At 36.8% G+C, this 13,842-nt stretch overlaps 1 protein-coding gene and 1 pseudogene across 1 annotated transcript; both read right to left on the bottom strand.

Annotated features, from left to right (window-relative positions):
* Window positions 1-6,912: 6,912 nt before the first annotated feature.
* LOC143577475 (peptide-N4-(N-acetyl-beta-glucosaminyl)asparagine amidase A pseudogene) lies at window positions 6,913-8,678 on the bottom strand (annotated as a pseudogene).
* Window positions 8,679-9,548: 870 nt separating this feature from the next.
* Window positions 9,549-11,789, bottom strand: LOC143577474 (uncharacterized). The gene is made up of 8 exons (XM_077061301.1): window positions 11,420-11,789; window positions 10,986-11,123; window positions 10,720-10,911; window positions 10,553-10,614; window positions 10,317-10,471; window positions 10,087-10,235; window positions 9,891-10,013; window positions 9,549-9,789 (listed from the first exon to the last, which is right to left on the bottom strand). Exons 1-8 carry the CDS (start codon window positions 11,768-11,770, stop codon window positions 9,610-9,612), a joined length of 1,350 nt encoding a protein of 449 aa, XP_076917416.1. The 5' UTR covers window positions 11,771-11,789; the 3' UTR covers window positions 9,549-9,609.
* Window positions 11,790-13,842: the final 2,053 nt, after the last annotated feature.

Genomic DNA, 13,842 nt, shown 5'->3' with positions numbered 1-13,842 from the left:
GTCCAATTGACCACCGAGACTCCCTCAATCAGCAAATTGATTGAGGGATTTTGTTCTACAAAAACAAATCTACAATATTGAAGAAGATGACTTACCCGAACGATAAATGGAACAAGAGATAATCGAGGTCAAAGGGTCTTGAAGCTTGAAAATCAACGAAGACTTGAAGAACTTGAAGAATTGAAGAAACCGACAATGGGGAAAGGGAACTTTCATGGATTTTAGTTATGGTGGCTGGTATTGAAATAATAATTTAGGGTTTTATGATATGGCTTGTTTAAATATTAAGGGTTAAGGCTTGTTTATTAGGAAATAACTATTTTAGGAAACCGAATAATCAATTAATGACAGAATCGGATATAATAACATATAGATTTCGACTTGGACAACAAGAAAATGTCTTGGGATCTGTAATAACATTTATTGGAGTTTAAGATTCGTTAATTTAATCAAAAATAAGAAAGAATTGGCAAAATTAGTCCCTGTAGTTTTCGAAAATGTGATTTTTAGCCGTTTTAATCGATTTTAAAGGTTTCTAAGGACTATTTGGCATAATTGAAAGTTATGAAATTATAAAATAAGTTAAACCAAGTTAAATACATATAAATACAAGTTTTAAATAGTTCAAATGATCCGAATTACGTTCCCGAATCGGTTTAAACAAATACTAAAAATCCAAGATGTTACAACTTCCTTACGTCCCTTATGCCTGTTTTACTGATACAACGAGTGCTGGGCCGTAACAACTTGATTCTCTTGGTTTAACAAGGTCCGAACATCACTAGTTCGTCCCGACTTAACCCAACAACTAGTTTACCAAAAGTATATGTTTTTCTTACCCTATAAGGCCTGAATTGCCTTAGTATCAGATCTTAAAACAAACCGACATAAAAAACCTAACCTTTAAAAGTGTACCTTACGGGTTCCGGTAGGTTCGAATCTGGACCAACACATGAATCTAGACGTGTTTTCTTGTTGTTTGATGATGCTTGAACACGAAATCTCTCTGTTTTCTCTTGGATCTCGGATCCGGATGAGAGGAAGGAGTGTTTGTGTGTGTTTTTGAGTGTTTGTATGGAGGCAAATGTGATGGAAATGAGAGGTTAGGATTTTAGGGAGATTTAAGGATTTTAAATACTCGAAGTCTATGGACCTTAGACCCGTAACCATTTCTAAGTCCATGTATTAATCCTAAGCCTACCACTCAATCTCATTATTATTTAACAAACTTAAATAACAACACACATATTTTAAATAATAAAACTTATTTTATTTATTACTTTCAAAATACGGATGTTACATTTTGTGATTGACATATGGAATGTGGCCCTTGAGCTGCTCACGAACTATGCAGCTTTCTTTTTGTTATAAGCTGAACCTGAATTGACTTTTTGTCCAAGTAATGATGAATTAGAGCAAAATCAATGTCCATAAGAGTGCCCACGGATCGTGCATGGTCCAGTCAAATCTTTGTTCTTTATTTTCTTCAATTTACGTGCTCGCTTCCCTTAAGAATCCTTCATTTTAAGCTTAGAACCTATAACTTGTTCAAACAATTATATTCTAACAGGTTTTAGAGAATAATCAACATCAAATATAGTGGAAAACACATTAAAAATCTTGTGGTCTTGCAGGCACATCAAATACCCCCACACTTGAGCATTGCTTGTCCCAAATCAATCTCTCATGCAAGCATTAGCTCCCAATCAATTGCATTTTTTCACTTCTTGATTTTATTTCTATGAGGTTCAATACCCTCCATTCAAGCTTAGAAAACAAGGTGGTGGTGAGAAAGCTTCTTAAATCAGTTCCAAGGAAGTATTTGTAAATTGTAGCATCCATATCAAGTAACATTTTGAAATAGAGAATTTGTCATTTGAGGAATTCATTTGGAGATTGAAGGCCAATGAAGAAAGAGCTAAAAGTCATGATGAGAAGGAGGATGATCAAGGTAAGTTGTTGATTTCAATAGATGATGGGCAAGAAAGATATTGGAATGGTGAGTTTGATTGTGGTTAAAATAGACGAGGGTAAGGGCTTTAAGTACTGTGGATAGGGTACAGATTGTGGTTATGGTAAAGGTTGAGGAGGCCTGCGCTCCATAATAATGAAGACCAATGTGAGCATGCCATGCACAAAAAGAAAAGAAATGTCACGTGTTACAATTGTTACGAGTATGCTCATCATGCGGCTGAGTGCCCCAAGCTAGAGTGAATGGAATAGAAGGCTAATTGTATTAAGAGGATGAGCCAACGTTACTCTAATGCAAAGCGGGACAAGTTCACTATTAGAGGTGAATGATAGATAATTATAAAAGTTGGAGACAAAGTTGGATGGCGCAATATTCTAAGTACGGTGGTTGGTGTTGTTTTCAGTTTATGATAACTATTACAAGAGTTGACTTGTTTTGTTCTATCTCTTGTTTTGTGAGTTCAACTTTAGATCAGAATCTTCAACTAGAAAAAACCTATCGTGTCAATCAATTTTTTATAGTACATAACATACATTAAAACCACGAGTCCCTTGGCCGTGAACTTTTGTAGACTATCGTAACATATTACGTACAACCTTTGTCAACTCTCATAATTGCTTACAACTATGATAAGTATTAACAAGTGTAAAAATAGGGAGTTTCATACTTAAACTAAATTAAATAAAATCTTCAGGTTTTTTTTTATAATAATTATTTAATTAAAATCACCTTTGTTTTAGCAGCAATAGTCTTTCTATCTAATGAAATAATTGAAGGGTTTACTCTCTTTAGACCTCCTGTTGCGGGGCTCTTTGGGCTCCCAAAAGGCCCCAATGAAACACCCCCCTGGCGCTTTGCGCACTTTGGAGGGTGGGGCGCTTCCCACATAGCGCCGGTGGGGGGGGGGGGGGGAAGAAGATGGCCATTGATTGGTTGGGTTTATTTATTTTATTTTTATTTAATAAATAATAATAATGAAGTAACGATTGGAAGGGGTATCATCAATTACACTTTTTTTTTTGTCAAAAAGCTCATATGGTGACGTGATGCCATATGACGCAAAACGCCATATAGGAGCTCAATCTACTACACGCGGTTTCACATTCTCCCAAGACGTTACTTGCCATAAGTGGGATTAGCCAAACAAAACTGATGGGCTTATCTATTGCCTTGCTCCTCCGCTCCATACTGCTCCAGCCGCTCACTGTAATAGCTTGCTTCTCGGGTGGCTCGCCGTGTTAAAAAAGAGTAAAAAGGATTAAATCGGGATGACATAAATGACAAATATACTCTTTAAATATATTTTCAACAAAATTTTCCAAATTAAATAATTTATATATTTATAAATTTTAAGGAGCTCGAGAAAGGACGAATATAAGCAGCCAACAAATGGTCAAAAGAGCTTAAATGCACATTTACCTTCTTTTCTTGCATCAAATCCATGAAGTCCCTACCAAGACTGTGTCAAGATGAAAAGGGTTGTCATCATAATTTTACAAGGACAAATAAGTGAATAACCCCCCACCTCAAAGTCATGTCTGGTACAATTTCCTCATTTATCACAACATATCAATCAACCCTAAAGCAGTTCATGTTTTGCTGCTCCAAATCAAATAAAACACCATAAAATCTTAAAAAAGATCGATGTTTTTGGTCAATTTGTGCAAAAAAAGATACACGTAGCTCATTGTCACATGCAAATCTTAAGCGCGGGCCATATCGTGAACATCGCATTCATTGAATGAAGTTAAAGATTCCTTTGCACACATGTGGCTTCATATGTAACAGTTGATACACACATGTATGCATTTTTTTTCTTTTAGGTTTAATGTCATGGGGTTTGTGTTTTTGCTTATACCAACAATGCAGCATTGGGATGCATCAATGTACAAACATGAAGGTACAAAATATTTTGTGTTAAAACTCGAAAACTTAAATCGGGTTTAAAGAAACATGTAAGTATGAAATCGATGCCAGCATATCAGTAACTTAATCTAGTGATTATCTGATTCTGATTCTTTTTAGTTATAATAATTAATTTGAACACGCATCCAATTATGCATTTAAGCAAAAAAGGTAAAATCCCAAAAGAGAATACTGTTCCAAATGTTACATGAAAAAGATGTCAAGTATGACTTTTGACTCCATCATATTAGTGATGTGTACATTATACCTGACAAATAGCGTGTTATTTTAAAAAAAATGATTATTTGGTTTAAGGCCAGAGCACGTTTTTACGAAAAATGGGTGCGAACGAGCCGTTTAAAAAGAGAAAATTCTGAAAGTAGTCCTATTTAGGAGAGAGAATCTGGAAATAGACTTTGAGATTTTCAAGTTCTCAAAACAATCCACCCAAAACCGTTGGCGCCAATGCATTTGGTGTGAAATTCACCCACCACTAAATCGTTGACACGTGTAAAGTGACTGACACAATCCGATAGTTTTACTTTCAAATCTATCTGTTCCGATTAGTTTGGTCTGAAATTCGTGTTCATGTAAAATTCGTCTGACCAGACGAATTTCAAGTGAATTCCGTGGATCCTATCATCTTCATCTTCGTCACATCCTCCCTTCGTCGTCGCCGCCACCCATCTCCTTCTCCGACGAACTCCAAGAGCTCAACCTTTTCCGGCGAGTCACCGCCATCGCCAGAAATTCATATGGATTTGACCGGCGGTGGCAGTGGCTTGCCAGAAAATGTTGAGCTCTTGGAGTTCGTCGGAGAAGGAGGATGGGTGGCGTCGGCAGCGAAGGGAGGATGTGATGAAGATAAAGAAGATGAAGATGGTGTTTTTTTGAATTTCTTCTCCGAAGATGAAATTTACGTAAAATTCATCTGGTAAGACGAATTTGAAAAAAACACGAATTTTTATGGAGGTGATTTTAATACCAGCAAATATATATTTAATTACAAAACTATCTGGGCCGATTGATTTAAAGACAAAAGCCACGTGGTATGTGATGTTATGTACATTTGTCAGGATTTCATTGAACGACCAAATCCATCATTGGGATTTCCAATGTCACAGATCCTATGGTTTTGGATGGATTGTTTTGAAAAGATTTTTAAGGATTATTTTCAGATTCTCTCTCTAAATTTAGAATTTTTCATGAAAATGACCATTTTGGGCATGTGTGAGGGCCTGTTCTGGCCTATGAGCTTTTTTAAAGAAAAAATAAAAATTAAATCTGCCCATTCAATCAATTGCTAATGTCTAAATCAGCCCAACATCACACACTTGGGTCAAGATTGTCGGAGGTAAACTTCACATGATCATATAATGTCAAGTTTGACTTTAAACTTACAGGGTTTGACAAAGCTCTTTTAGTTCATAACCATATAAAGCTTATTCTACTTTGAATAAAATCTATAAAATAGCTTCACCTCAATATCTAATCCAAATTGAGATTTTAAGTAGAAATGATTCCTAGAGTGGATGCAAGACCAATAATCATCTACTGAAACAAAGCACCGAAGTAGACTCGTTTTCGAAAACTAAATAAAGAACAAAATTTTCATGTGTCGACTTTCATGATATGATCAGGAGTTGATTCAAGAGATAGGAGACTATTACTTGAACCGTGTTGACAACACAAATATGGAGAAAAGGCCTAAATTTAAAAAGATATAACTTGGGAAATTCTGGAGCCCATTACCAAAGGTCTCCACGAGCCCATGTGGCAAACCATCTATCATGCATTCATGCCCAAATTACACATATGGGGCTCCGATTTTTGTCCATAATGACTTTTCCCCGATTTTTGCAATCTTCGAAACCGTTCCTTAACCTTACGCGTTTTCACTGATTAACGTGACCTAAGTTGTTATTTTTAGCATCAATTCGTTATTCAATTGTTGATTTGTAAATTTAGAAATGTTGCAAATCTGACAAATGTAGAATTCCTCTTTAAAACGACACATTTGGAATCGTGCGTTTCATTCAGAATTTGATTAACTTTTCTTTATTTGAGGATTATCTTTTACCATACATAATCACAAAATCAGAATCATTAGCAACCTCACACATCACTTAAACCGATAAAATTGCTACTTGAAGTCACAATAATCACTTTGTATGCACAAGCATATCCAAACGCCTCCTAATAGCTCTTCCATAAAAAGAGCTCTAATATAAATTACCTGATAAGCATATGCACACTGCAATTTTTACCCTTTACAAATCAAAAACTGCATAATACGCAAATAATCAATATTGATGTACAGGAATCATAAACATAAACATAAACATAACTCATATAACGACGTAAATGAGACTGAAACTGTAAAAGGAAAAAACAAAAAAACAAAAAAAAAATAATAAAAAAAAAATAATAATAATAATAACTGGCTTGAAAGATAGTAGTAGTAATAAACTTCCAAAGTATGCATTTCATAAATACTTCCAAATGGGATCAGTAACCTACAAATCATAGTTGAAGATTATTATCTTAACCTCAAAAAGACCATATTTCTGACATAAGTTTCATGGTTAGAGGTGTCTATTGTGGCCCATTTACTTAGGAATGGGCCAATACAGATTATGTATTATCTCTAACATACATAATCCAAAGAAATGGGTCAAAACAGTTACAACTGTAAGTGTATGTTTATTGCAAAAACCTCCTAAATCATCAAAAAAAGCATTAGCTTATTAGTGAAATAATACATCTTTGGAATCACATTGTAACAAAAACTTTGTTTCGGAAAAACGTGTTTCACGTCAACCCAACTCAACCCAATATTACTCATTTTGACCCGATCATGTGTTGATCATTACCCAATCCGTCCGTTTTGCCACTTGTAGTCTTAATAATGCATACGATAAATCTGCAACAAATATTTCAATACTCATAAATGTTTCACAAATATTCAAAAATATAGCTCGAAAACAATACAAACCAACATAGGCAATGACACAATCGTATCAGCAAAAAAAACAAATCCAAATCGAAAGAAATCCCTTCCATAAAACACCTAAACATCAATGAATCTTGTTTTGTTATTTTTACCACACGTATGACCTTCTTTATCATTAATAATTGTGTAATTCGAGCTGCTTATGTCTCTAAAATAGCAGAACTCATTATCACCATAATTATACATCTGTTGTGTACTCCCCAATCCACTGACCACCAAATTGTCCTTCACAAGCATCGATCCCTGACCCGTTTGCACATTTTCAAGAACACTTGACAAAGACTTAGAACCCGAATTAGCCGTCTTGTTCTCATTAAATCCCAAAGTAACATTCGCTACCTGAGTAAAACTTCCATTCCCTTTACCCTCAGTATCCGAATATATATAAAACGAAAACGATTTTAAAGATTGTTTCAAATAAACAGAAGACGCCTTCTTGGCAGACACACTGTCATTAAACTCTATCAACTGATCAACTATTTGCAAGTTACCGTTTTTTGCCATCGCCATAATATTACTATAATTAAACTTTTGAGTCGATTCTGTTACTATCTTACCAAACGAAGATTGTACCCACCCTGCTGAATTTATTGACCGTGTGACATTAGTAACAAATGTCCCGTCCAAACCCGTGTAATTATAGACCAAAGAAACACGAAGAGGCGAAATATTTTGTGACAATAACTTCCCATGTGTCTTCTCACTCTTTTTATCTAACCAAACATGTAAATTTGCATCAATGTACCAAACGTTTAACGCGTTCGTGACACTAAACGCAAAATCATGGGCTTTCCCGTCTAGAATTGTTCCTAAAAACGGGGTTATCTCGATATCATACGTAGGAAGGTTAAACGACCCGATTCCAGTAACGGGCCTCCACAATAATGGGTTAACACCGCCCGTGTAAACCACTGTGAAAGGCCAAATTGCACCAACAACTCCACCATCTAAACTTACCAAAACCTCACGAAACGGGCCATTACCCGCGAACCCTGTCAGATTATTACTCAAAATGTACTCGTTTGGAACGTTAGTCTGCCAAAACTCATCATTTTCATGAAACGAAACGTATACTTCGAGAACCGCTTTATACGCATTTTGGGGAACTATAAACTGTTTCGACATCACATCCGTCAAATTCTCGATTTTGAACCATAACCCATCGTTTATCGGTAACTTTCTCGAAACGGGTATGATCAAATCGGCACGTTGATCATGTAACCGATTCGAATTTTTCGAAACATGATTACTTTTAGCAGGGTAAAAATGGATACTAATATTCACATGGTAGACACCCGTATAAGTCTTATCAATAATATTACCCATATAAACATCAAGTGTTTGATTAGTCATGAGTAAGGAGTGATACCTAGTAACATCTTTCTTAACCGTCCATTCGATCCCGGTGGGCCTCGGCTCGGCCGTGCAGCTTCTGAGAAGCTCGACACCGCCGAGCCAGACCCCGAAAATGCGGTCGAATTGGCGGCCTTTACTGGTGGCAGTCCATTCAAGTACAATTTTGTTTGTGGTCTTTAATAATGGGCAGTTTGATGGTGGTGTGTAGTTGGCGGAAACCGGCGGTTTGCCGTAGGTGAATCCGAAATCATGGGTTAGAATATGGGTTGAGCAGGGTTTTGTGTGTGGGAGTTGGAGTGGTTTAGTTACTTCAAAGTAGGTGGTGGGTTGGGTGGTGGTGGTGGTGGCGGTGGTGGTGAGTGGTGGCCGGAGTGTGGTGGCGGAGATGAGAGAGAAGAATAGGAAGAGGAGAGAGAGGACGGTGGAAGCCATGAAGATTTGATGGTGGTTGAGAAAACAAGGAGTTAAGGTTGTTGGATTTTAAGGGAAAAAGGTCGTTAGGATATTAAGAGGTTTTGCCGGTAGTTTGGATGGATATATGCTTTGGAGTGGAGTATTGTGGTTCAAATATAATAATAATTAGTATTATTAATTATCGCATTAAAAATCATTTAACTTTTTTTAAAGACTAAATTTTTACACTTTATAGGAAATCCGCGGAATTACTTAAATTCTTTTCTTAACTTATAAAATTGCATCTTTTCTAAAAATGAAAGTTTTTACTATATAATGTACAATATTTTTCAAATATGATTTAAGGAAATATGCAGTTTGTAAGTTTAGAATATCAGCTTGCTTATAGAATTGGTTTTTAAGTTATTATTTGATTTTTGGATTTATGTAAAATGTTTGAATTCAAATAATCTGAATTATGAAAAAAAAAACTATATATAATTTCAAATTGTGTCAAAAATCATGCATCCAGATTAAAATTTATAATTCAAATTGAAGTATTTTCTAGTCCGATTGGGGTGATGGAAAAGTGTGGCTTAATATAAAGATGACAACAACACTTTAGATGTGCTTTAAAGAATAGAAAGAGACTAGTCACCTTGTTTATAAATATACGTATACAATATCAAAATCCTTGTCTTTTATCTACAGAGTTAAAACAAAGTATTGTGGCCTAAAAGTTAATAAAGATCACAATAACCTAGTCACATATTTGTTACAAAGTGACAACGAAGGGGTTCATTCGATAATTTGTTTGTTAGCATAATAAGTTGGAATTGAAATCTGGATTAAACAACAGCACGCTCCGTTGGAGAATAAATAGAATCGGAATTAAACTGAGGAATATTCAATCAACATTTCACATATGGTGCATTGATTACCTAGAAAACAAACATAAAACTGAAAAACATCAGTTTAATCTTGAAAGTTGACCTGAATCACCGTTCAGAAAGAAAACTTCCAACGGTTTATAACTACTTGAAGATGATTCAGCAAAAGTCGATCCAAATCTATATGTCGGTTGCAGTATCTTGCTTCCTTTCGGGCAAGGTACTGTCAGTATCCTTGGGCCCGTCCTCATCTGCCAAATCTACAAAGTTCATAAGCTTTAGAAACACTTAATCTGTTCAAAATCATCACTCAATTTTATAAACACTTGTCTAAAAGACCATAGGGTTAATAAAATGTTACCTCAACAATACCCTTTCGAGGGGCGTGAATGGCGAGACATAAGCTGTAATCATTCTTCACACGTCCACGAGAATCTTTATTTACAAGCCTTTCAACAAAAAGACAGCTAGCATCCCGATACCCCTAAAGTTTTCGGTTTAAAATAATAAAAACTACAAAAAAGTAGCAGGTGTGTTTACGAAATTACAACGAATACCTTCCATAAGCGCACGACCACAAGGGCACGCGTGTCCAATAACATAATACGACCGAGTGAATCCGTTATTGCCGCCAATGTCCCGCTAGGTGATAAGGTTAGTTTCTCTCCCTTTCTCGGGTGATCTTTCAAACATGTAAGGGGCAAAGCTGCAAAATTAACTTATTATTAAATATTATTGATTTTAAAATTTTCATATAAGCCGTTGCGAAATTTAGAATAAAAGAGACCTCGAGCAAAAGGTTGCGGTTTTGGTTCGGGTTTTTTTGTCGGTTGTTGGGTCCTCCAAACCAATTTAGAGAAAGAAGCTATGGTTGAAAATGTTGCGGGTACAACTTTTGATAAAATGGCTCCAACAAAAGACCTGCTTCGGTCTTCAGAAAGCCTTTAAAAAACCCAAAACAAAAAAGTAATATTATATAATAATTAATATCAGAAAAAAGGAAGTTTAATAGTTAACACCAACCTGAATGCTGAAATTGCAGCATCGGCTCCAATGGTAACAGCGCAATAATAACGATCACTCGACTGCTCAACAATAAAAGCAGCTGAATTCAAATACCAGAATACTACCTTAGTATAATTACTTAACTACCCCCAAACTTTAGTAAAATGCCAAAACTACCCCCGTACCTGGAGTTCCAGAAGAGGTGGTGGCATGATGCCAGTAACCGCAGCATCGACACATGAACCGTATTTATTAACGTTCCAGCATTGATAAGGAATAAGGGAGGATGAAGTTTCATATTCTTCTGAGCCTTTATCGGTTGATGATTGATTCCAAAACCGGTTTTGCGTTTCTTGATACCATTTCTTCAGTACCCTCTACACACCAGAATTATATTTGTCAAATTATTATTAAACATTTAAATCAATTGTTATAAAATTATATGACATACCTGAATGTCGGATCCATCAAAACGAGCAATTATGCTGGGTATAACGACACACACTTCCTCAGATGATGATGTGTCTTCTGTAATATCTCGCTTGGTCCCACGCACTCTTAATCTTAGAATCTTTCCAGGATATACAAGCTGGAAGAAGAAATTAGCATATTTTTTAAACAAATAATTAGCTTCTCTGTGACAATTATACACGATTGTCACACTTATCATCAACACTCCAAAGTCCAAAACTTTATAAACATATCAAAATTTGCATATTTACAAAAACAATGCTTTACAAAACACAAACAGATCATCTCAACATAAAATTACCATAATGAGATCAAATCATAACAAATACTAAAAACCCAGATACAATTCTAACCATTTATATCTCAAAACAATCAATTTTGCAAAAACACATAATAATCAGTAAAACCCAGTACCTGTTTATGAATAAGATCACCACCAAGTGAATAAATCAACAAATACCCACAAGACGTTCCAACAGCAATGACCCTAATATCATCAAACACCAGCCACTCAAGTGCAGACACATACTCCGCCTCAATTGGGGACAAATTGGGTCGGATCTTGACCCGGAAATTAGCAGGGGCGGAAGCGTGAGACCACTCGAGAACAAGGAGGAAGTAACGGTTGGCGATTGCGAGTGAGTCAGTGTCGAGTGCGCAAATGAGATTGGGGTTGTCGAGCCAGCCTTCTTTACCGGCGCCCAGGTCGGAAAGGTCGAGGTTGGCTATGGTTCCGAGATCGGTCAAGTGGGCTCTTCGAGACATGTTTTGTTTTAGGATTTGGAAATTAGAAGATTTTGCTTCAAAACATAACTGAAATCAAGTGTCAAAAGAAGGTAATTTGATTATTATTATTATTATTATTATTATTATTATTATTTGGGGGAGGGATGAATCTGAAACTCATTTTCATAAAGTTTTATATTTTCTTTTTTAAAAATAAACTTCATTCATCAAAAAACGCCACTAGCAAGTCTTTAACTATAGGACCCCTAGGGAAACCAAAGTTACATCATGCCAAACGAGTATTTACACCAATCATTCCACTGTAAATGTTATCTAGATCTATGCCGGACCCAAAAAAATGAACACGACTTAATCGTTTCCACCACTTCAATCGCTCTCCGTGCTTTCCGATTGAAAATTCTTACATTCCTTTCATTCCAAAGACACCACATAGTGGTAACAACGATGCCATGGATTGTCTGGATCTCATGTTTTGTCTTCCCCAAACGCTCTGCCAACGTTAGTAAATCTCTCACCTCAAAAGCGAATATAGGCGCCAATTTACACCAATTTTCTATTCTTGACCACACTTCGGCAGAGAATATACAGCCCGTGAAAATGTGAGAAGGCGTCTCCGGGTCAGCTGCACAAAACAGACAGGAGACCTTCTATGATAACCCCGCGTCTGGTTAGCTCTACTCTAGTTGGAAGCCTGTTAAGTTCTGCTCGCCATGCCATAATCCTACATTTGTATGGCGTCCATCCCGACCAATCCATTCTAAAACTGGACCTCGTATGGGTCCTATTAGACAGCAACTTTTTAGCAACTTTGACCGAAAAAATACCTGAGTTGTCGCCTTTCCACTGCCAGCGGTCCTGCCCTTCATTCCATCCATGCTCGTGAATAGTCGACAACAACTCGAAAAGTTCAGTGACCTCTTCGGCTAATGCAGGAGCTCTTCGCCAATCCCATTTCAGTCTCTTTTCTCCATTACGAAAACCAACCCGGTCCACAACTGTCGCCCATTTATGTTTCTCCAATCTGAAAAGGTTTGGAAACGACATTCTGAGAGGTTCAATACCCAACCAAGAGTCACTCCAGAAGTTAATGTTAATCCCATCCCCTACAATGCCAACAAAGTAGCTGTTAAGGTCTTTGCCATTTGGGAGCTTTCTTTCGCCAATCTTTACAATCTGTCTCCAACACCCGTAAGAGGAGAAGCTACAAGGAAGCATGGTCCAGGTTCGGCTAAAACCATGACAGCCTACTACTACCTTTTTCCACAAGCTATTGCCTTCTTTTTTAAACCTCCAAGCCCATTTTTAAAGAAGAGCTTCATTAGTATCTCTAAGCTTGTTAATACCCAAACCAACCGCATCTTTCGGACTCGTAACTGTATCCTAAGACACCCAATTAATCTTTCTCTCTTCATTGGATCCCGCCCATAAAAAGTGTCTCATAATACTTTCAATTTTCTCTATCACAGCCAAAGGAGCTTTGTATAAAGAGAAGTAATATATAGGAAGATTTTCCAGTACCGATTTAATTAGCGTCACCCTCCCTCCGATTGATAACGTCTTCGACTTCCATGAAGCAAGTCTAGATCTCACCACCTCAATTACCGGATCCCAATTGCTAATCCGGTTCATATTTGCGCCCACTTTAATTCCCAAATATGCAAACGGGATGGTACCCCTTTTACAACCTAAAACCTCCATCATATTATCCATTTCCGTATCTTCAGTCTCAATCCCGAACATATTAGACTTGTGAATGTTAATGCAAAGACCCGAACATAAATAAAACACTCGAAGTACTCGTGCTGTTTTCTCCAAGTTTTCACGCGACCATTCTCCCAAAATAAGTGCATCATCCGCGTAAAATAAATGAGTGATATCCGTTTCATGGTCCGTAAAATTCCCCGGTCGCTTTTGCTTTAGTCAGCATCCACAACAAAGCCTCCCTGACAATCAAGAATAAAAATGGCGACAGTGGGTCGCCTTGTCGAAGACCCTTCTCGCATTTAAATTCAAAAGTAGGCGAACCATTAACTAAAACTGCTGACCGAGCCGAGACAAGACGAGTATCCCTCTAACCCAAGTACACCATC

This window comes from Bidens hawaiensis, unplaced genomic scaffold (assembly GCF_021521415.1).
Source record: "Bidens hawaiensis isolate Kalapana, Puna unplaced genomic scaffold, B.hawaiensis_p1.1 tig00028623_1, whole genome shotgun sequence".
NCBI classification, from domain to species: Eukaryota; Viridiplantae; Streptophyta; class Magnoliopsida; order Asterales; family Asteraceae; genus Bidens; species Bidens hawaiensis.
This window is presented reverse-complemented; position numbering and strand designations above follow the sequence as displayed.